The sequence below is a fragment of the Phoenix dactylifera genome, chromosome 14, assembly GCF_009389715.1.
Source record: "Phoenix dactylifera cultivar Barhee BC4 chromosome 14, palm_55x_up_171113_PBpolish2nd_filt_p, whole genome shotgun sequence".
In the NCBI taxonomy this organism is placed as follows: domain Eukaryota; kingdom Viridiplantae; phylum Streptophyta; class Magnoliopsida; order Arecales; family Arecaceae; genus Phoenix; species Phoenix dactylifera.
Genome location: NC_052405.1, coordinates 5584028 through 5607557, shown reverse-complemented (window position 1 = coordinate 5607557; position 23530 = coordinate 5584028). Strand labels below are relative to the sequence as shown.

Genomic DNA, 23530 nt, shown 5'->3' with positions numbered 1-23530 from the left:
TAGCTTTACAGCATTAGGCTGGGATTGGTATGTTGGAAATTTCAAATGTTGGAATTTCTTGCTTTATACAGGATCATGTTGTCTCAGCAAAACCTCTCTGTGGCTTTTCTTCACCAAAAGCAGTGACTACTGCATGCTGAAGTGTTCCTCTGGAAAATTATAAACCGTTACAGTTTCCTGCTGGTCCTAGGAAGAAAAATCTTATCTCAAATTACAATTTCCAGTTTCTGAAGGCATCTCGAAAAAAAACTGACAAGGACCAGAATTAATGAAATCAGCGCCTCTTCTTGCTTGCTTTTGCAGCACTGGATTTTGATGGTGTTGCAATCACATAAATGAACAGCGTCACCAACAACAGAACTGATACAAGTGATCCATATTTAGCCACCAGTCTCTGCATACAGAAGTTTTTTTTTCAGTTAGATAGGCCTGAAGGAAAATGCAGAGCTTTGGGTACACAACTAAGAATTCTTACCTTTGCCTGAAGAAGTTCAGTTGCATAAGATGCCAGTTTCGAGGAGAAGAATGTGTGCACCAGGAAGTTGCAATCAAACATCAGAAGATATAAGAAAGAATAATATAAAAATGGTATAACTGATGGCATGGGGTTAACTCACCCATTCAAACTTCTTTTCAGGAGGCCTGTCAGCAAGAATGTCTAATGGCAGCATGGGGGTAGAATAAGCCTCCTAAAACAGGCAAATCAGCTTGGATAAATAATCACTTCAAGCCACTGAATACAATAATAAAAACAAATCAAGCATGCAATCTAGAGAAAGCAGATGAGTATGGACTCTCTACTAACAGCCTTTGCAATGACATGACCAATAAAGGTTTCTCAAGCAGAAGCCCAGAAGTGAAAACCAAGCAACTTGGTTCATTCGTAATGGATGTCTGATCTTTTAATCGGCATCTAATTGTGAAATTTGAAGATAGACTCAAATATAATGCCTCAAATATCAAAAAGATGTTTTTACAACTAAAGGATCAAAATTAAAACCTGCAGTGCAGCCTTTGTGGGTACACGAAATTTGATGACAGCAGGAGAACCGTGGAACATGCCCTTCACTTTTGATTCCAAAACAAATGAATGAGAGGCAGTGGAACCACTGAAAGAAACAGATATTAAGTTCATTCAGGAAACGTGAAAGACAGAAGTTACAAGCTTAATGATAAACAAGGTAGTAAAAGTTGAAGATAACACACGCATCAAGCCTTTCCCATGTCTTTGATGCACTGCCAGAGACAAGTTCGAACACATCTTGAGACCAACCATCATCGTTGAGGCTCACATCATAAGCAGTCCTGAAAGTGTCACCAGTAAGCTAATGGTTTATTAATATAAGAAAGATAAAATCTGGGATATTCAATCTAGTGACATAAAGCAACTAATATACATTGATTTTATGTACACATCAGCTGAGGTGGTTCAATTGATCTCGAATGAATGAATTCTAGACAAGTTATACTATTCTAGTTTGCTTCGAACTATTTTATTTACAAAGATGACACAGCAACTAGTAACCAGAACATACACTATTATCTGAAACAAGAAATGTTCATTCACACATCCTTTAGATTACAAGTTTTCATCAAAGGAGAAAAACTATGCCACAATAGTCTTCCACTGAGTGGAGTTATTAACATGCAACATCCACCACCAAGTGAATACTTATGATTGGTCTGCTCATTGCATAAATAAGTGTATCTGATGATTGGATACTTTAGGAAAGGCATAAAGCTGTTCTCAGTTATAGCCATATCATACACATTCTTTCAAGCAATGCCTAATAATTGGAAAAATGAGTAAAACCAAAGAATAATATAAAGGGTGTTCTTTTTGTTTATGTTTTATGGATATTTAATGCTAGAGAAGTTGACTATAAATGTATATATATTTGTTAGCTCTTGCAATATTTTTTGGGATTATATATTAGATATCTTCATTTTTTCTATATTTTATATGATACCCCATACATGTCTCACAAAATGAGGCCCAAGCAATGTTAGTACCTCATATCTTTCTTAAACTTTCTAGGGCAGACACACACACCACAAAGAAAAAGAGAGTGGATTATGTAATAAATCATGGTCTGCCGTACCGCGATGTACGGCCTAGTACAGGCATACCGTAATGTCATGCCCCTGCCTGTATGGGACACATGAGACACCCAGTGCCCACGTGGGGGGCACATGAGGGGGAAACACGGGCTCTCATGCCAGATATTGTCCGATTCCAAGGCCCGCACGCGCGCGCACGTGCCGCTCAGACTCCTTCCCGATTTTGTTTTCTACCCAAAACGCGTCTACAGGATTTGTAGACACCCGCCTCATATGCCCAGGCTCTGAAACAAATCTAGCTGATGTGAGATCTTTCATTCACCCACCCTCAAGCTAGAGTCGTTCACGGCTCTGATACCAAATGTCACGCCCCCGCTTGTGTGGGGCATATGAGACACCCAGTACCCACGTGGGGGCCATATGAGGAGGGAACACGGAGCTCTCCTGCCATATATTGTCCGGTTCCGAGGTCTGCAGGCACGCACACGCGCCGCTCAAACTTCTCTCCGGTTTTGCTTTCCATCCAAAATGCGTCTGCAGGATTTGGAGACACCCGGCTCATATGCCCAGGCTCTAAAATGAGTCTAGCCAATATGGAATCTTTCACGTACCGTACCCGAAAAAAACCGATACGAGACTTAACTTCAAATCAATACAAACCCCATACCGGCCCATACCGAGGCATGTACCGGCCCGTACTGAGGCGTGTATCAGCCCGTACTGAAGTGTACCAAAAAAAATTAAGAAAAATGATTAGAAATCTATTTCGGTAGAGAGATGTACCGTACATACCGAACCAATAAGGTACCGATATGGTACCTGGTACCGAGATTACAGATCTTGTAATAAATGAACCAAAAAGAAACAAAATTCACTGCAAAAGTAAGGTAAAAAGGAGTAGCACAATTATTTGCAAATTACTAAAAATCAAGATAAAAAGGGAATATTAGAAAAGTATATGCTGAATATGTAAAAAACAAAGAATAAGTAGGAAGGGCGTGACAAAAGGCAGGTATAGGCAAACATAAGTCATTATCAGAGCAAGTACTTCAAGATAGTGGAGAACAAAATGATACATAATCCTTCTTTTCTATTCATCTTACAGACAATCTTAACATGAAGTGAAGGGCTTCTGCATACAAATTTAACAGACAGATATGCATGCATGTGCCGCCCCCCCCCCCCCCCCCACCCCACCACCACCACCACCACCACCACCACCACCACCACGACCACGCATGGAGAGAGATAGAGTGGCAAGAGTAGCTCTTATAAATGAGATTGGAGCCCAATTCCTACCAATATGCAGCTACTTGACAGTATTGGAGAAGTAGGAATTGTAACGAGAGTGCTAAACAGATATAAACGATTCTGTACTTTTGCTTTTACATTTAGCTCAAAATTCTGCTGCGGTCAATTTGCATGTTCCCTTCATTCTTCAATGATAACCTTGTCTCCTCCCACTGCCAGCAGTCCAACAGCCCCCATATAAATGCACCAGAATCAACTGCAGCACATGCACCACCTCCAACCACCAATATCTAGCTGCTTGCTTCCCCTTCCCCTCTGCTCCAAATGCCTCATTTTCTAGTAATTACTCATATCTTGCCTATCATCCTTCATCTTCATCATCCATGTTCTTCACCTACTAGATATGAGGCACAAACAAATGCAAATATGGGAGGAGGATGGCAAGGCATGTGTGTGTGAATGCACGTTGCATGTGACAGATTTAATACCTTAGTTGGAAACTCCGAATCATACAATATCTCTCTCTATCTCTCCAAAGATACCTCTTAAAAATAGACACCCAGCAGCCACAGAGATGTTTCCACTGTTCAAAATCATCAAACACAGGACACATATTCAAATATATAAGGTCTACCTCATTTAATTCTTTCAAATTTGGGCTAATGTTTTCTTATTTGCTGCCAGTTCTTTCAACTTTAAGAAACTGCAAATCCTTTTGGCTTCATGATTCGAAATGGATATAGAACATTTTTTTATATAAAATAGCCAATGCCCTTCGTAAAAATTTTGCTGAAATTATGAATAAACAGTAAACATAGCCTCTTTTATCATTGAAATTTGTTGCATCAAATATATCTAAGGCAAGTACAAAAATCAATTTGCATTTGTTGAGGGTAACTATAGGTCGGAAACACAAGGGCTCACAAAATATGTGAAAGACACATTCCCCTTTCTTTTGTGCACGAGCACGTGTTTGCTTGGAGGAGGGGGGAATCTAACTTTATGTGGTGTTGTTCTTCATGATATCAGATTCTTGCTGCTGAAATGAATCTCTTGATCCTTATTAACAAAATGATAGAAACTCATTTTGATAAAAAGTCAATGCTGAACATTGAGCGTTATGCAAGTCTATTGAAAAGAGGAGATTTACACTCCCATTATTACATTGAAAAGGCAAACAAAGAAGAAGTATGAAATAAAATATCCAGAGAACCATACATGAGTGTTCAATCCCCAAATTAAGTTGGCTCCCCTATTCCATCTGACTAGGCACAGACAAAATTTACTTTCCAAATGTTCTCATCCTCCAGCTCTGGATTAAAGCAACAATAAGTCATAAATAGCATATGTGAAGTTTAGTTTATTGATTATTTTGTCAACAAAAATTGTAAATATGGCGTCATTTTTTAGTTAGAGAGGCTATAGCTTCCTCATAGCTAAGAAGTCTCCAGCTACACTTTCCAAAAATTGTAATCTGGTGTCATTTTTAGTTATAGAGGCCATATTCCAATCTTATTAACCATATTTCATCATTCTTCACTAAAATTTTGGTTAGTTTCCAATTTCAGAAAGACCTCTGTGTATCTTCACATTCTTTGCAAGAACTTAATACATACATACATATATGCAACAAAATGAGCTCTTGCCAGATATAGAATTACACTTTATATCATCTAATATAGTTTTCCCAGTGTCACTAAATGAACTTCTCTTGGTGCAATAATCTGTACCTGTCCTTTAAGTTTATGATACATATACTGGTACAACCTCAGTAGATTCTTTTGGTTCTTTTGAAATCAATGTGAAGCAAAAACAAATTAGTTAAGAGAAGAAATGATGAAAATGAAGAAGAAGAAAAAAGAAACCTCATATGCCTCCCTCAAGCTACACCTGAAGCTCACCGAACATTTTAACTAAACAAATATTTAATTTAACTCTTTAACTACACACTGAATTTGTAGATGTCCCGACCCTCCATAACATTTACCATGGCAATCCAAATATCCAACTCAAACTAAACCAAATTACTAACTCGAATTTTATTGATCTCTAAACCATGAACTGCTGCAACATAAATCCTAGATCATAAAAGTCTTGAAGAAACCATGCAAACTAAATTATTCTTGAGACTTCATAAGATGACTCATCAATCCCAGAACCAGGCAACATAAAGACTCATATTTTGCCACTATGACAAACAAATTACGAAAATTTAAAATCAGAAAGCAACAAAAGGCCCAACTGGATATACTCTACCTTACATTAATCCAAGTGGCTGACAAGAATAGGACATGATGATCAGATCTTCCAAAATTGAAGTGAAGATTCTCTAAAGCAACTATATTTGTGTTTTATCCAACAAAAGGTACCTATTTAATGTACCATAACCTGTAAAATGTATGAAACAAGAAATAGGATTTAACAATTTAAAGAATTTTCCTTTAGGCAAGGACAATTCATCAGAAAGGATAACAAGTAACATCATAGCAACAGGATTGTAAGTTAGAAGAGTCTCATGATTTCTTTTTTTCTTGTTTGACGCATATAGAAGCACAAACAGAAGCTAGGTTCGATTATTTCTATAGATATCATGTGACGTGCATCCCTCCCCCTGAGTAACTCCTCTACCTTAGTCATGAATTTTGCTAGCAGCTTACGCTTCATAACAGAAGATGATATTTAACAGAGAAAGAGAAGTGATCAGAATTATGGTATAAACAACTCGTTGCATGAACTAATAACTACTGTTTCATATACCTGCACTCATAAGCGCCCAAATAATTCGACCAAATGCTTCAATCAAAAGAAACTAATGAGATGCAACAGTCATGAATCTAAACAACGATACAGAAAAACTCAAGAGCATTAAGTACCCAAAAAAAGACAAAAAACGTGAATATTAAAAAAATCACATTTTTCCAACTAAATGACAAGAAACCTCAATAAAAATATTAGATGATGAGAGAAATAACCCGAAATCAGAGTCTCCGATCAAAGACAACACACATCGAACCCGATCGGATTCAAGCATGACACATATCGTCAGAACACGATAAACCAAACCGGATGAGAGAATAAGACCATAAAGAATTAAGATTTATCGGTATTCTTACGCGGATCCTTCGTTGTAGAGGTCGATCGAGACGGAGACGCGTTCCACGCCGGTCTTAAGCCGGGCGAGGCTGACCTTCTTGTGCGCCACCATGAAGGGCGCATCGGAGCTCCCGATCGCCGGCGAGGAGAAGAGAATAGCCACAAGAAGGAGGAGGAGGAGAAACCCTAGTCTCGAGTTCGCCATGGCTAGGGTTTGGGGAGCCGGTGGAGGCCGTGGAACTTTATTTCAGAGACGGCGGCGAAGTAATAAGAATTTGCGTCGCCGGGTTTGCAACGCCCACGTAAAAAGTTATCCACGCGGCGGGGTAATTGGTCGGCCCACGGAAAGTGCTCGTGCAACGCGCGTTGGGGTCGGATCGAGAAGCACGTTGATGCGAAGCCGTGGTTTCATCAAACGACGGCAACCAGGGGCTGACTGAAACCGGCCCGGTCCAATATGTGGTTTGGGCCGGGTTGGGCCTAGGCTGTCTAAGTTCGTTGGGTTTGGATTGGAACATGTTGAGTAGTTTGTATAATAAAAATATCTTGAACTTTGCTTGAGTTAATTTGGGTAGAAAACCCAATCGAATCCAACTAGATTGCATTTTGGTTAAAAATTTTGGTGTTTGGTTCCTATTTGGATTATGTCCTTTTACTTTTTCCATATCTTCTCTTCTTTTGTTTCCTTTCGTTGACTAAAAGTTATGTAACACTTTGTAGTCACTTGACCTTTTCATTGTCTGTTAATTTAGTTTTTTTAATAATAACGTCCTGTTATTGTTCTTTTTTCCATTTAGCAATAAAATAATATTAAAATGTATTTCTGAAGTTGCAGTCTGTCATACCATTATATAGGGGCTCAAATGGGTCGAGTCGGACCGGATCATGAGTGACCCCGACCCAACTCGGTTACTTGTGACTCAAACCCAATATTAGAAAATCCAAATAATGGTGTACTGTGTTCTAGTCGAGTCATAGGGTATGAAACCCAAAATTACCTCCAAAATCAAATAGGTCGGGTTGGGTCAAAATTTAGTAAACCTGAACCGGACTCAAAAAATGGAACGGGTTCAATCTTAGAACCCGACCCGACCCCATGGGTCCTTTAAATTAGGTTGGATCGAGTCTAAAAAGGTCGGGCTAGGTCAGGTCACAGATCAACCCAACCTATTTGCAGCCTTAGCATTATAAGGATATCATCGAAGGTAATTATTAAAAGCATGGGCAATAAGCATTTTTGTTTATATGCCCAAAAGCCGGGCATTGGAAGGCAGAAACTTTTTTGGTTTTCCAAAAGAAGCATGGTTCTCATGCCCACATTCTTGCTTTGATCAAATCCTTCCAAATCTTTTTATGCTTCTTCTCGATTCATTCAAAGTCAGGAAAAGCTTCAAATAATTCATCACCAAGTCTTTTGGTGCTTCTTCTGGATTCATTCAATGTCAGAAAAGTTTCAAACAATCATCACAAAGTTTCCTCAACAGTCAATTCTATTCCTTTGTCCTTTAGTTTCTTTGCATCTAAAAACAAAAGAGTAAGTTGTGTTTTGAATTAATAAAAGAATCAGTTGATTTTTTGTTGCTACTAGACAATGTTAATCAAAACCATATACATCAATATTTCAGGGACAGAAACTTTCAATGTCCTCAACACATTTAATAAGGAGTTTTGTCAGGGAAAAAAAGAAAAGGGAACAATCTTATTGCATTTCCAATTGCTAAAGGTGAAAATTAGACAATAGCAGCAGCAATTCTTAAAGATAGAACAGGAGTGGTAAGTTGAAGTTGTAGCAACAAAAAGGCAATAGCTGTAGTAGTAAATGCATGTACTACTTTGTGAAACAAGGCAATGAACTATATATAGAACTTTGAAAAAAATTCATTTTGTTCACTCAAAAACAATTGAAGTGAAATCAATCCATGGTGAAAATTTAGATGCATATATTGCTTAAGAAGAAAATTTAGACTATTTTGATTATATGTCACCATGAGCCTCACAAATCCATGGTGTGGGCAAAGCATGCGCCGCCGCATAAGGAATGCATGCATGCAGAACAATATAATCTGTTGACACCATTAGTCAAGCATCTGATTCTTGTGGACAAATCTAATCACCAAGTAAACACAAGAACTTCATTCAATGGATTTTCATAGCACCACCCCCACCTTCATGTACCTTCTTCGAAAGCTTATCAGTGACGATAGCATCGAACATGAGCTCGAAGATAAGGAAGAGGTGCAGGTCTAGCATGAGAGATAAGAGCCACATAGACTAGCCAAGGAGACTGCCTATGAATCACACAAAGATTTCAATCATGATGGCTTGAAGCATCACTGAGATCTTGAAGAAATTATAGGCAAGTCATCCTTGGCTACCAAAGATAAACTCTTAGCCTCATGTAAGACCCCTCCTCTGCTTGACCCACCTTGTTTTGAGGATGGTAGCTTTTCTTGCTTGGTCTGCCTCCATTTATAGGAGGAGGGGGAAGAGATATGGATTCGGCTCGCCGCATAAATTAGCTGACTACAAAATTGCCACATCCATAACTTCTTCTTTTTCATTTCTGCGGCCTATTATTTGCCGACTTTCGATCTTCTCTTCCATACAGAATATATTCTCTTAGATCTCCTGGGACCAATGTATATAAAGGCATTCACCTTACGAATATTCGTGGTAGGAATGAAGGGAAAGAGTAAGCTTTATATGGTATCTTACATGGAGCAATTGCTTCTTCTGGTTGCCATAAAGCTAATTCTGTCCTCTAAGCTCTCTCAAAGGCCACAGTCCATGGATTGATAGGCCAGTAGCTAGCTTTTCTCCATCTAGTCACAGCTTTGACCTCTCACTCTAGGTAATTAGGGTCATGACCTCAAAGGCGAGGAAGGATTCCCATAATCTTATCGAATTTATGTCTCTTCTTTATACTGATAAAGCCCAGATGGGATGAATTCATGACTTTCATTTCCTTTCCTCTGCTTTATAGACACATTATTCCTATCCAAAATAAAGTCCATGCCATATGCCACTAGTTAAAGTTTTTTTGTTCTCTCCAAATTGGGTTTGACCCCGAATTTTGGATCCACTAAGATTAAGCCTTTCAAGTGATGGCAATGCAAGCACAAGCATTATGCGAAGCTTCTTCCTTCAAAAAGATTAATGAGACTACAATCACTTACATGTCCTTCTTGGCTTTGACAGCCCTACTTAATGACAGTGGATTGAGAAGAGATAAGCATTTGAAGCTGCTTAACGTGGCTTATGTGTCGCAAATGTGTTGTCGAGGCATATTCGAATGCTTTTCATTGACATTCATGCCATCTTCGACGGCCTACTTGTTTGGATTCTCTAGATGTCCTTATTACCGATTGAACGAGATGCAAATAATGCATAATTGCATCCAACTTCATTTGCTATCTTACATATTCTCCTCATTTTCATTCTTTTCCAGACTGATGAAATCATTCACTTCGATAACTCTGACTTCTTCGAGCACATAGAACCTAATTGCGTACTTTGGAAAAGTAGAAAGACAATTACCTTCTTAAGGTGAGAACAAAGGCAGCACACTTCAAAAGTTTACTTCAGATGCTCAGGTATTTCTATATCTGTCTCATCAATTTATATATGCAGGTTGGTGCTGACCCAGTAATAGGCTAATGATAATTCGAGCATTTGCTTAATGATGAAAGACAAATACTTTGACCATAAACTTGTAGCTTTTAATGGTTGATCGACAGAGTAAAATTGTTAATTATTTCATGAATGTATAGGAGATAATGACTCTATCCATGTTTGAGCTGAAGTTTTTTGTTGTAAAGGAGCCCAAAAATGCAAGGTTTAAGGAAGAAGTACTGGTTTAGAAAGTTTAATTTAGTGTCAGACTAGTTGTAACTCAAGAATCAATTGTAGATAGATTCACTTACAAACAAATGGATGGATACATCCTGAGAAAGTGGATTGGGCCACTTGCAGAAGAACCTTTAGCCACTTCTTTTCTGAGAAAGCTTGCTTAAGGAGCAAGGAAAAAGCATTTTGGAGAATTTTTTTTTCAATTCTATTCCATAGCACCCCTTCTCTCATTCTTTTCGATCTGATCTCGAAACCACAATGCATGGATTCTGAAAGCCATCCATTCTAGAATGAGCTACTCTGAACTTCATCTTTATGATTAGAATTTTCTCTACTTGATGTTTTGATGGTCTTTCTCTTGTGACATTTTTTCTTGAGAATTCTCATCTGAAGTTATTGTTTGCTTCTCCCTGCATCCTTGAAATTACAGTTTGAAGAAGAAAAAGTGTATTATTAGGGATGTTGTGATGTCTTTTTCTTTTTTTTTCTTTTTTTTTGATAATATGAATAGATCATGCAACTCTAGTATAAGTACATCCACATATGTCAGAGGATATAATAAGATGGAAAAAAAAGGGTAGCCTCAAGTCTATCCCACAAATAACCACCAAAATGTTAAGCCATATTGGAGGCGACCTAGTCGCCGCCCTATTCGCCTCCCGATATACATAGTTGACTCGGAAGGCGGCACAACCCAATACCTTCCTTCAGATATTCTACAACGAGCGAATACTCGCCATTTGCTCCCATTGGGTTCTGAATCCAGCCAACCACCATCGCCGAGTCTCCCTCAAGTGGAATATTGTCGGCTCTCAATATACTTCTTGCATAGGTGATACCCTCTCATGCATCTCTCAGCTCCGCTCCAAGAATCGAAACATCATAGATGCATCTGCCCCTAGCTGCTACCAATCGAGAGTCAATGTAGCTTATGCCTGCTAAGCGGCAGTAACTTTAATGTCTTCCACAATGTCCGGTCCAAAATACACAAAGAAAATTAATCTCAAAGTCCAATATTTGCCATACTCAAACTTCGCAGAGGAAATTAATAGTCTTTTGCCGCCACTCAACATACCTAACATGCACATTGCCATCTGAGACAACTAAGACCCACTAATCCTTGGTGAAGCTCGTCCTCCTATTGCCATAACTAAATCCACCAATCCTTCTGCTCATCATCATATTGTCCTCTCCTAATTTTCTTTATCTTTTCATGATCAGAAGCCCAGGATCATTTATCAAGCTACAACTCAACAAAAAGTTGAACAGGCTATGTATAAGGATGTGATTAATTCAAATACTTCAATAGTAATATTTCTTAAGAAAACTTACAATGATCATAAACGATATAGGATGGGAATAGAAGGAAGTATACAGGACTGAAATCTATCGTGGCAAGTGATATTTGCAATGTGCCTGCTGTCATAGGAACCATAGTTTGAAATAATGCGTCAATTATTTATCTCAAAAAGTTACTCTTAAAATTTTTAATATTAAAATAATTATTAAAATAATGGTTATTATAATGGTATTATAACAAGAAATGATGAAAAAATAATATTATTTCCCTTTTTTGATAATAATGGCTATTATTTTTCCAAATTTTGATTTTTTTTTTAGTTCATGTTTATTTTTGATAATGTATATTCTTGAACCATAGAATCATTTTTAAGCGAATCATGAGAGAAAAAATTTGAAATTTTTAATGAATATTATTTTATTGATGAGAAAGTATGAGTCAAAATAGCGGCCACTATTTATATTGCAATGGTCTCTACAAGGGGAAATGACACGATATAACAGAACATAGCATCCATTATATTTTTAATGTTATTTAGATTAAAGACATAAGTGGGGTAATGGTTGTTATAAAGGTTTTTAATTCATTATCTAAAACTATGGGGCCTTCCTCATCAACTAATTAAAAAAGACTTCGAACCAACTAAAATTTTATTTGTTACTGTAAGAATCCATACGGGCATGTTTTTAATTCTATATTGATTATTCGCTGAAGAGATCTTAAATAATTATACAAAATTAAAAAATTTAAAAAATATTTTTTAACTAATTATTTTGGATGAGATCCTCAGTTGTTATAAATTCCAGTCCAAATGAGTTCCTTATCTCACCAACCCTCTCTATTTAACTGTTGTTAGGGAAGCAAACCCAACCAGTACAAAAACAAAAACCTACTTGCATGATTCACGTACTATAGGATTCCAGGCCATTAAAATTTCATAACCATTGTAGCATAAATGAGTGGGACGGTGAAGAGTACTGATAGCTTTTATCATACACTTCATAAATATTAATTATAAATAAATTAAAATTAGATGAGCAAGTAGAAAAAATTTTAGATGGATCAGATTTACCGTAGATATAAAATAAAATTATCCTAATATAATAGCAATATATATTTGAGCAATTTCATCATGAGATTGTGGCTTTTTTCGAACACCCATATCCATCAAAAGACGAATAATGCTGTTGATTGGATCGTTCTTTTCAGCCCGGAAGATTCATTTAAAAGAGGCAAGCATTTGTTTTTTTTTTTTTCTTCCTTCATTATATATATATTTTTTTAATTTGTTGGCTATGCCCATGCAAGTTTAATGCGAGGCACCAGTGCGTAAAAAAAAAAAATTGATCCTAAGTTTTTGTGAGCAAATGTTAAAATAAAATAACATAAAATAAAAGAAAGAAAAGGGAGAATTCTTTGTTCTTATGCATTTGAGCCCTTTTGCCTTTATGGCTGTCCAGTTTGTTTGATTCGATGGATCATGGCGGGAAACAAGGACAACTGAGTGGAAAAGCTTTCGGCGTTCCTTCATGGCACTTTATGATGAGCATGGATATGATAACCTCATGGTAAGCATAAGTGTCAACACTTTTGACAGGCTTCCACATATCAAAACATAAATCAGACTCATGTCTGTTTCATGGAAGCTTTGCTCATGGCCCATCCAAAGAACTTAAGGCTCAGAATCAAGAATTTCTTTACCAAGGCATTCAGAGCTTATCAAAGGAGGAACCAAAAAAAAAAAAAAAAAAAAGGAGAAAAAGTCATCATTAGAAGTAAATTTAAAATTTAAAATTATTGTATATCAAATCATTACTATCACAAATAAAAGAGTATTCAAGTTATGTTCATCCATATAAATGCCTTAGATATTTTTTTTATTGGGTTGTTTAACGAATTATCAGTATGGCATGCAACATGCGCATGCTTTCGATTTGGAGCACCTAACTTGACCATCTGAATTCAAACATTTGTGTAGATTTATAAAGCTATATGCCGACGAGAGGCACCTGATTGGTTTATTTCGCAGGTCCTTTAGTTATGTAAGATCGAGAATATTAAACCAAGAGTCCAATTTGTTTAGTCTAATATACGACCAGAAATTGCAAGCATATCTTTGTTCCTACATTTCGATGATCCCTAGACTCACATTTCTTTTGGACAAGAAATATTAAAAAAATAAACATTTGACCTAATGATCCAATATTACCGATATGTCATACGAATATCATATTAACTGAAATCATATTTACTAATCAAATGACCCACAACCCTAGCTAAGGTGGCCCAGAGCCGTCGATCCAATAAAAGTTCGCCACATATCTTCGCTGCAAGAATTTTCTATAAGTGAGGTGGTAAAAGATTTCCAATCACTTTCTCTCATTCTTCCACATCCTATAGAATCATAGCCATCAATCAGACACCTGTTTCTCTTGTACATGACCTGATGGAGGTTTATCCAGCACAAAAACTAACTAAGCCACCTCTAAGAAGTTTGATCAGGTGGTGGTATGCATGGAGTTCAATGCATGAGCATGGATAGGTGGGAATTTGGAGGCATTTAGAATTGTTATTCACTGGCTCTCACCAGTCACAAGTGTATACCCAGCACTAATGATTGGCAGATCTGACAATAATCTCCTTGCAAGCTGAACTTTAGAGCCAGAGGCATCAAATGAGCTGTTCATCATTTCATGTGAGTCAGCTTTTGATGGGACTGTAGGCATATCATAAAGGGTATATAAAAAGGCCATTCCTTTTAAAGTCAATGAATCAGCAGTGCATCAGTGCTCATGTCCCTTGCTGTTATTATTACAAAAAGAAGATGTTAAGCTTGCAACAACATCATCAAACAAAGCCATGCCCATATGATATAATAGAGCATTAACCATAATCTATAGGAATCAAACAAGTTGTACGACTAACACCTGACCAATAATTAGATTCTCCCACAGCTGGTTTGTATTATTTTGTGATAGATTCTCAGATTGAACTAATTCAAAATTTGCTTTAGATTCTGCAAAATCTAATCGTTCGAACGTAGTTTGAGTCCCTGAAGAGAATGCCAACCGCTAAAGTTGAAGCTGCAACCGATGATGTTAACTGACGATGCAGATTCTAAAGCCGTGGAAAAGAAAAAATATCTTCCGCCAGCCCATTGACATACCTACAAATCCAACCATGAATTGTCCATTTTGGATATGGGTAATGAATTGGCAATGCCGGTTTTTTGATTAATACTCCAAGCAATTTGATACCATTGAATGTCACAGAATTAAGCTGTATTCTCTCCATAACTCTCAGGACCTGTTTGGGAGAGCTTTTGGAGGGCCAAAAAGCACTTTCTGGCTCTTCAAAAGTACTTTTAGATAAAAAATGGCGTTTGGTAAAATTTCCGGAAAACTGTTTCAGCTTTTACGGGAAACTGAAACGGCTTTTGGGGAGAAACTCCAATTTGGAGCTTTCCGAAAATAATGTTTTCAGCTTTGTTGGGAAGCTATTTTTTGGACCAAAATATTCCCATTTAAATCACACTTTTTCCCCAAAACTCTTATCCCACCTCTTCCTTTCTCTCTTTCCCTCTTAATCTTCTTCTTCCTTTCTCTCTATTTGTTTGAGAGATAAATGGTCATTAGAAGGATAAAAATTAATTTACACTAATAATTATAATATTTTATATATTTATTATTGTATTATACTATAAATATAATATTATATTACATTATATCATAATACATTGATATGTTATTTAAATAATTTAATATTATATTAAATTATTATTTTATAATACATAATGTTATATTACTATATTATAATAATATTATATTACATTACATTAATATTATATTATATCATATATTTATGTATTAATACATATTATATTTTATTATGCTCTGTTATATAATACTGGTAATATTCTTTATGATCATTTTGTCACACAAAAGTACTTTAGTTTGTTTACCAAACACATGTTAAAGTGCCACAACACTTTAGAAATGTAGTTACCAAACAGCAAACAGCTTTTTATAAATGCTGTACTTCAAACAGCTCTACTTCCAAAAGCTCTACTACTAACAGCTCCTCCAAATAGGGCCTTAGTCTTTCTTCTGCTCCATCAAAGATTTAATGTCAAGTGGGCTCTAGGCAAACTTTATCATCTTAATGATGCATGCTACCGATTTTTTTTTTTTTTTCAATGAAGAAGAACTTAAGTACCATTAAGCAAGATCGCTCTATAGTGCAAGAAAAGGACTAACTATGGATTAGCCGAATGGAAAGACAATGAAAAATCTCAATTAGGAACGTGACATCATTTTGTGCTTTTCCGCTAACTTCTCTAGGGACAATGGCAATAACTGCCATAGCTGAATTGGCCCATGAATCCGTTGAATGGACCATTAGTTAGGTGGTTGCTTTCAATGCATCAAACGACATTGAGTGAGACAAGGTCAGAATAGGTGGTAATTGAAATTTGACAATGAAAGCTCTTGATTAAACATCAGTTTCTATAATAACATTCATTGATTATTTCAGCTAGAAGTTTAGGTAGATACTAGTTTTTCATCTAGCTTCTTTAAAGGGAATTCGAGTTGTAGGAAATGAATGCCATCCTAGCTCGTTAAGCATGTGAAAGTAAAGCTAGGTTCCATCAAAAAAAAAAAAGTAAAGCTAAGAAGTAAAACTAGCTTCTTTGGACGTTCGATTGAATTTTATTTTAAACAAACCATTTTTCAAGATATACAATGCAATACCATGCTCTTTAGGGGGTGACACCACGCTCTTTAAGGATGGTTCTTCTAGCGATCGAGCCCAAATTTTATTATTTGATACTCGAAACGAAACAAGCAAACCAAAAATTTTCTTTCGGATAATATTTTGATCGGACGTAACTCTCTATCCGAGAAGAATCCGACAGAACGACAGAAAACAGAATTGATGTAAAAATCAAAATCTACTTCCTTGAAATTTATAGCTATTTTTAAAAAAAATTATTAAAAAAATCTTATTCAAATTAAGAAAAGTAATCCGATCCAAATTGTAGGAGATGGATCTTATTATTATAAATAGAGACTATGTAACTCATATATTCGAAGAATTAATAAAAGATAAAAAAATTTAAATTCTATTTTTTAATTTTTTGTTTTTTAATTACTTTTTAAAAATTTGAATTAGCAGAATGAAAAACCTTTTTTTTTTTTCCTCGATAGGATCATTCGAAGCCACAAAAGCCATGCACTCAGCTAGCACACGTAAACAAAGCCTAAAATGGAAGAACTAAGCTAAAAAGCTAAAAATGGTGATACCCATCCACTTAACCTAAAATGGAAGAACTAAGCTAAAATGCTAAAAGTGGTGATACCCATCTAGTTAACCTCAACCGGTAGAACTAGGAAAGAATGAAAGCACATGGTAACAAACACATCATCCCCCCTACTTTTTCTTAAGAAAAAAATAACTAAAAAAATAATAGCACTTGCAAAGTTTGAACTCAATCAGATGTTAAAGTACAATTACCAGCCATAATTAAGTGTTACAGATCACAAGACAAATCCCAGGATAGCAGGTCAAATCAGACTTATTGTATACTTCATTGCCATCAGTCCTTTTCCATGTACTCCTCTGTCCCCTTATAAAAGAAATATTATGAGTAAACCATTTCTCGGACCCACAAACAAACCTACAAACAGAACCATCTTTCGCCCATAGGTGATAGGTTTTGTCTCTTTCTTGCGGGAACCAAAAACAAAAATATTGAACGAGTCATTTTCAGGGTTCCTTTTCAAAGTGCCGAAGAAGGTATGAACTTCCAAGTCTCTCCCTCTATTACATGGAAAAGAGACGCCGTCTTCGTCCGGGGACGACTCTTCTCTCTTCTTCTCTGTTTCTTCTCCTTTTTATTTCCCTTTTCCCGGTTTTGCCCTCTTCGCGCCATGAAGTCACCGGAAAACCCCGACCCACTCGACAACTGCCGCCGCCTCCTGGCCTCCACCGCCTCCGCCGCTTCCGCCGTCGAGTCCTTCCGCGGCCGGTGGTCAGCCGTCGCCGCCACCCTCGGCCGCCTCCGTGACGCCCTCAACGACCTCTCCGACCTTCCCTCCCACTCCCACCCTCTCGCCGCTGACCTGCTCCGCTCACTCTCTCAAACCCTCTCCCTCACCCTCCCCCTCGCCCTCCACTGCCGCTCTCCCGACCCCCCCGCTGGCAAGCTCCGCACCCAGAGCGACATCGCCGCCGTCGCCGCCACCCTAGCCCAGCTTGCCGCCGACGCCGACCTCCTCCTCCGCACTGGCGCTCTCCTCGACCCCCCGACCCCGCCGCAGGCGACGGCTGCGGCGGCCCCTGGGACCTCCCGCCGGGAATCTGTCCGCTCCCAGGCAAGGAGCCTCGTGACCCGCCTTCAGATCGGGAGCCCGGCGTCAAGAATCACCGCGTTGGATTCCCTCATCGCGCTCCTCCGGGAGGACGACAAGAACATCCTGATCGCGGCCGCCCAGGGGGTGCTGCCGGCCCTGCTCCGCCTCCTTGACTCCTCCTCCTCCGGCGGCGAGGCCCGGGCCAAGGCCGTGGCCGTAATCGCAAGGATCGCCGCCGTCGAGAGCTGCCGCCACGTGCTGGTCGCAGATGGCGCCCCCCTTCTGCACCACCTTGTCCGCACCATCGAGTCCGACTGCGGCGGCCCTGCCGCCCGGGAGCAGGCCTGCGCCGCCCTCCAAACCCTGACCCTTGCCAAGGACAACGCCATGGCCGTCGGCTCCCGCGGCGGCATCGTCGCCCTCCTCGAGATCTGCTGCGACGGCACGCCCTCCGCCCAGGCCGCCGCTGCCTGCGTCCTCAAGAACCTCGCCGGCGTCCAAGAACTCAGGGAGAACTTCCTGGAAGAGAACGGCGTCCCCGTCCTTGTAAGGCTTTTAGCTTCAGGGACTCCTCTTGCCCAAGAGAATGCAATCGGGTGCCTCTGCAACCTTGCCGCCGGTGACGAAGGTGAAAGCCTAAAGCTTGCAATTTTCAAAGATGGCGGCTTGGATTGCCTCAAGAACTACTTGGAAAGTGGCGGCAGTGGCAATGACCGAAGTCTTGAGCCGGCCATCGGATTGTTGCGCAATTTGTCATCTTTCCGGTACATTGCGGAGCTCGCTGCCTGCGCCGGCTTCCTTCTGCAGGTCATCGCAGCATTGGATAGCACCACATCGGGCACGAGATCAGAAGCGGCAAGAGCAATCTCAGAGCTGGCGGTGGTGGGGAGAACGAGGAAGGAATTGGGGGATGCGGTGCCTCGGCTGATCAGAATGTTAGAAGCCAAGGTGGCGGAGGAGAAGGAGGCTGCAGTGAAGGCATTGGCCTCACTTGTGTCATTCCCCAGGTTCCGGAGGATATTTCGGAAGGAGGAGAGGGGGGTCTTCAATGTGGTTCAACTCCTTGATCCCTTGGTTTGGAACGTCGAAAAGAAGTACCCTGTTTCAGTATTGTTATCACTCTCACAGTCGAGGAGGTGTCGGAAGCAAATGGTGGCAGTGGGGGCATGCGGGTTTCTGCAGAGTCTTGCAGCAATGGAAGTCGAAGGGGCAAAGAGGCTCCTCGAGAGCTTGGGAAGGGGGAAGCTATGGAGAGTGTTTCCGAGAACTTGACGAGATGGGAGGATTCGGACCTGGATGCTCCAATCTGTATGTACTATGGCCACTGTCTCCATTCTTACCGTTGGTTGTTTCTTAAGTTCTGTCAATAGCTAATCTTGCTCTGATTATGGTGTACATGCTATGGATTGTCTGTGCTTTTAATCAAGTATGTTAGTTTGTGTGTAGGGAGATGTTCATGGGATGTCTTTCTTTGTTAATAACCAATAAACAGAGGAAGGTTCTGATTTTGCTTGCTCAATATTTTGAAAATAAATGGCTACTTAATGTAGTTGCTCTTTCTCTTCTTGTTGCTTGTAGTTTTAATTGTCTTACTGTAACATGAATGCTGGGGACCTTATCACTTTGTTGAATGTAAGGGAGAATTAGATGGATCCAAATTTCATTAAGATATTGAACGTAGCAAATAATATTGTAGAAAGAGAAGAAATACAGAAAGAGAGCAGAAAAGGAAGCAGAGAGCAGGATTATATTAAGAGAGAGGTTGCAGAGGAAAACAAAGGCAGTTCTGGGTGAACTTAATCGTTCTGAGTGATTTAGGAACTTGTAGGCTTGCTCTAGATTCTCTCAAGCTTAACTGACCACCATCGAGTGACCTTCGTGATTCTCAGGTCCTTATTTCTATCTTCAGATGGAAAATCCTTCTGTTTTTCTCTTTTGATGTTTACTTAAGATTGCAAGCTAGAGCATTCAAGCTTTCATCTTCCCACCATGAGAAAAAGGTATAGGATTTCACTAAGGTCAGAGAAGGCTTATCTATTGATTATCTAAAATTTAATCTTCTTTTGAGCAACCCTTACAACACATTCAAAGTTAGATACAATCATGAATACTAATCTGGACGATTGTTGCAACATCTCCCACTGAAGCAGTGCATTTATTTGGCTGGTTAAACATGTAAAGCATGTCTATCTGCTAATCTGATCTACGGCAACGGAAGTTGTAATATTCTGCAATGTTACTTGTAGTCTGACGAAGTTTGAACATCAAATCTGAACAAAAATGGATATAAGAGTGGGAACCTCCTGATGGCTCTCTCGTTTCTTCTTCACTATAATATGCAATTGATGCATAAGTGAATGTTTTGGTTCCTTATACTGATTTGTTGATAGGAGGTATAAATGGTAGGCTGCTAATGTAACTCTGCTGATTTTTGTTTTATGCTTATATAAGGTAGATGTATCATTAAGTTGTTATACTTGCAGATCGAACGAGATGCCTTACCGGTGCAAATCTTTTAAGCTCTACTGTGGTGCATCTTTTTCGCAACCGACCTCACACTGTACCTCTCTTCCTGCTGCCATGCCATATCCTTGCACTGAAGCTCATAACAATCTATTCATCTGCTTAAGTGTGCTCATCTATATTTTGCAGCTTAATCCTTCAACGGATTCATTAGGCATAACACTTGGGACTTCAGAATGTTATCTGAATTAAGAGGTTGCGCAACACAATTGGCAGTATACAAAACAGAAGCTTCTGAACCAAAATTATTGTTCAGTGCAAGATGATCTTTGGTGATGCTATAGTCTCTTATATAGGCCACATTAAATTGGGTGCACCTTCTTTATAATCTCAGATATCTAAAAGTCTCGTACTCTTCGGGTTTCTTGCATTTATATGGCTTTACTTCCTTGTTGGCTTGATCCAAACCCCTGTGTATCATCTTTCCCATGGAATCATCTTGTAGTGACTTTCTGTGAGTTCAATTGTTTGTCTTCATCTGTTAGTTAGGTTATTCATGAATCAAGTTATGCCCTTCGTAGAGTAATCGAATCGTTCATGAATCAAGTAATTTCCTTCAGCTCATCAAGTGGAACATTTTCATTTGCTGAGGATTAGTGAAACCTTTCGCTTTCCTACCAACCAATGGTGGTCTACAGTTAGGTAGAGAGTAGTTGTTAATCATAGTATAAAACCATATTTTGAAATTATTCTAGCAGTAGCATCCCAGTTTTCCAATATGATGTGGTCATGATAGCAAAACATTTTGTCTGTCTTTGCTGCAATTTAATCTAGTCGGAAATCTGGATTCTATTGCTAATTTATTGCAAATGTTAACATTGAAAGATTTCCATGCTCTTCCCCCTGCCCATCAAGGCATCTGAACTCTGAACTGCCTAAGTGTGTTATGTGTAGCAATTTTAGCTTGCATTACAGGTTCTAAATTGCCTGCCAATATATCTAGAGTATTTTAGCCTGGCATGGGCAGGCTAATTCTTCAAGCCCATGCCTAGCCCATAGTCTAAAGAGGTCAGACCTGGCCGAAGCCAGGCTCAATATATCTGGATTGAGCTAGCTCGGGTTGAGTCTCCACGATTTATTTTGCATCTGGTCCAGGCTTTTTGGGCACCATGATATAAATCATTCACAAATGAAGCTGGTCCTTGTCCCTCCCTTCTTTTGATTAATGCAATGTCATCACTAGATACTAGCACTTTGCATCACATGTAACCCTAACAATATGTTGTTTGTAGTTTGTTACATATTTTTACATTTCAAGGTAGATTGGATCCTGGCATGTCTTAATTACTTGTTGGATATCATAAACATATATTTCATTTGCTGTTTATATGCCAGATTTATTGCCAATTATGCATAAATAAAGACTTCTACACCCACAAAGCAACTCAATAATATTAGTATTGAGAATGCAGTTAATATGATAGAAATGAATGCTAATATTTGTCACATGCTTACATTTGGTAGGGGTAGATTATTAGGCTTGGTGGAGGTAGATTAATTGTTCTGACCATGGATACACAAAACTACTAGAATGGGATAGCGTCGTCATCATACCATACCGATGCAAAATCGATACGGGTATTGCACCGACTACTATATATATCATATCATTTCAATGAAAAAATGGTACAAGATTCTGCGCTGATATTTAAAACCTTGGTTGTGACTTCCCTGGTCTCAAGATTTCTCTCATAATCGACATATATGCCTTTATATGATAATTGAAGAGTTACAATTCCCAAGATAAAGATATTTTGGAACTTTAAGATATAATTGACTAGATGATTAGCTATGCTTGTATTAGAATCCATGCTTGGTACTCATCTATCTTAAAAATGTTGTCTTAAATCTTAACATTTTGTTGGCCGGGAAAAAACTATTATACAAAGTCTGATCTTAAAATCCTAGTTGTATTACACCTTTTTTTTCCCCAATTTCTTCATGCTAGGTTTGTTGGTTGGCCGGGTCAGGCCTGATTTATATTTGGGCTCAGCAATCCGAGACTGAACCTGAACTCTCTCGAGCCAAGCCCAAAAGCTAACTTAAAGCCAACCCAGCTCGAAACCAGTTCCAAGCCTATGCTTGTTACATATGGGGCTCATTTGGTTCGCGGGAAAAGAAGGAGGAAAAGTGTGGTCAACAGAAAAGTAATGAGCTGCCTCTTGGTCAGAGTTTTCAAAGAAGAAAGAAGGAAAAATTGTATTCCCATGGGAATATGATTCCCACATTTCATAGAAAAGTTTTTTCCATGAGAAACATGGGAAAGTTACTTTCCCATGATGCGTAAATCACTCCATTTTTACTTTTTTCCAAAAAGTCCCTTCAGCATTAAAGAAGCATTAAAGAGGCATTAAAAACTTAATTTTTATTAAAGACATAATAGGAATTATACATAACTTTCCTGGGAAAATGGATGGCCAACCAAACATAAGCACTTTCGAAATTTGTCACTTTTTCATGGTTAACCACACATGCCAAAAATACTTTTCTAAGCATCATCTTTCTAGGAATTTATTTTTCAGAAATCATAATCCTAGGAGGGAAAATGCTTTCCGCGAACCAGACGAGCCCATGGTTTCTTTGGAAAGGATGGGTGGGATTAAATTACGAAGAAATCCATTTGACATTTGTCTGTATTACTCTAGAGACTTCTGCATTATTTTAAGTTCCTCGGGGCTTTAATATTGCGTTTAATATTGGTAGAATAAGGTTGGGTTTAGTTAGGGAGTAAAGCAAGGATGAGACTTGGGATAAGACTTGCAGTCTTGCACTTATCAAACAATCTTAAAACAATAAATTAATAGCCGACCCCTTCATTGACCGAGCTATTAACTTTAGTCCATGTTGTCTGGGATCATAACATCCACCCCAAGTTCCAAAGTTTTTTAAATCCTCGACCCTCTCACAGCTGTACATACTTATTCTCAAATATGTACACAATTATAAGTAACAGTGTATATATATATATATACACACACATACACATACACATATACATACACATACACATACATATATGCATATACACATATACATACATATATACATATACATACATATATACATATACATATACATATATACATATACATATACATAT

At 38.5% G+C, this 23530-nt stretch overlaps 2 protein-coding genes across 3 annotated transcripts; one reads left to right on the top strand and one right to left on the bottom strand.

The window, feature by feature from the left end:
- LOC103708083 (translocon-associated protein subunit beta) lies at positions 1 to 6687 on the bottom strand. The gene is made up of 6 exons (XM_008792853.3): positions 6426 to 6687; positions 1207 to 1305; positions 1001 to 1109; positions 618 to 689; positions 476 to 481; positions 1 to 394 (listed from the first exon to the last, which is right to left on the bottom strand). The coding sequence occupies exons 1-6, from the start codon at positions 6608 to 6610 to the stop codon at positions 275 to 277; spliced, it is 591 nt and encodes a 196-aa protein (XP_008791075.2). The 5' UTR covers positions 6611 to 6687; the 3' UTR covers positions 1 to 274.
- Positions 6688 to 17285: 10598 nt separating this feature from the next.
- LOC103708084 lies at positions 17286 to 22021 on the top strand. 2 transcript variants are annotated; one of them, XR_005514743.1, is made up of 3 exons: positions 17286 to 19215; positions 20391 to 20467; positions 20560 to 22021. XR_005514743.1 is itself a non-coding variant. In XM_026805024.2 (2 exons), the coding sequence occupies exon 1, from the start codon at positions 17353 to 17355 to the stop codon at positions 19177 to 19179; it is 1827 nt and encodes a 608-aa protein (XP_026660825.2). In that variant the 5' UTR covers positions 17286 to 17352; the 3' UTR covers positions 19180 to 19215; positions 20391 to 22019. The 2 variants fall into 2 exon arrangements, 1 of the variants encoding a protein (XP_026660825.2); XM_026805024.2 differs by having other exon boundaries at positions 20391 to 22019.
- The last annotated feature ends 1509 nt before the right edge of the window (positions 22022 to 23530 follow it).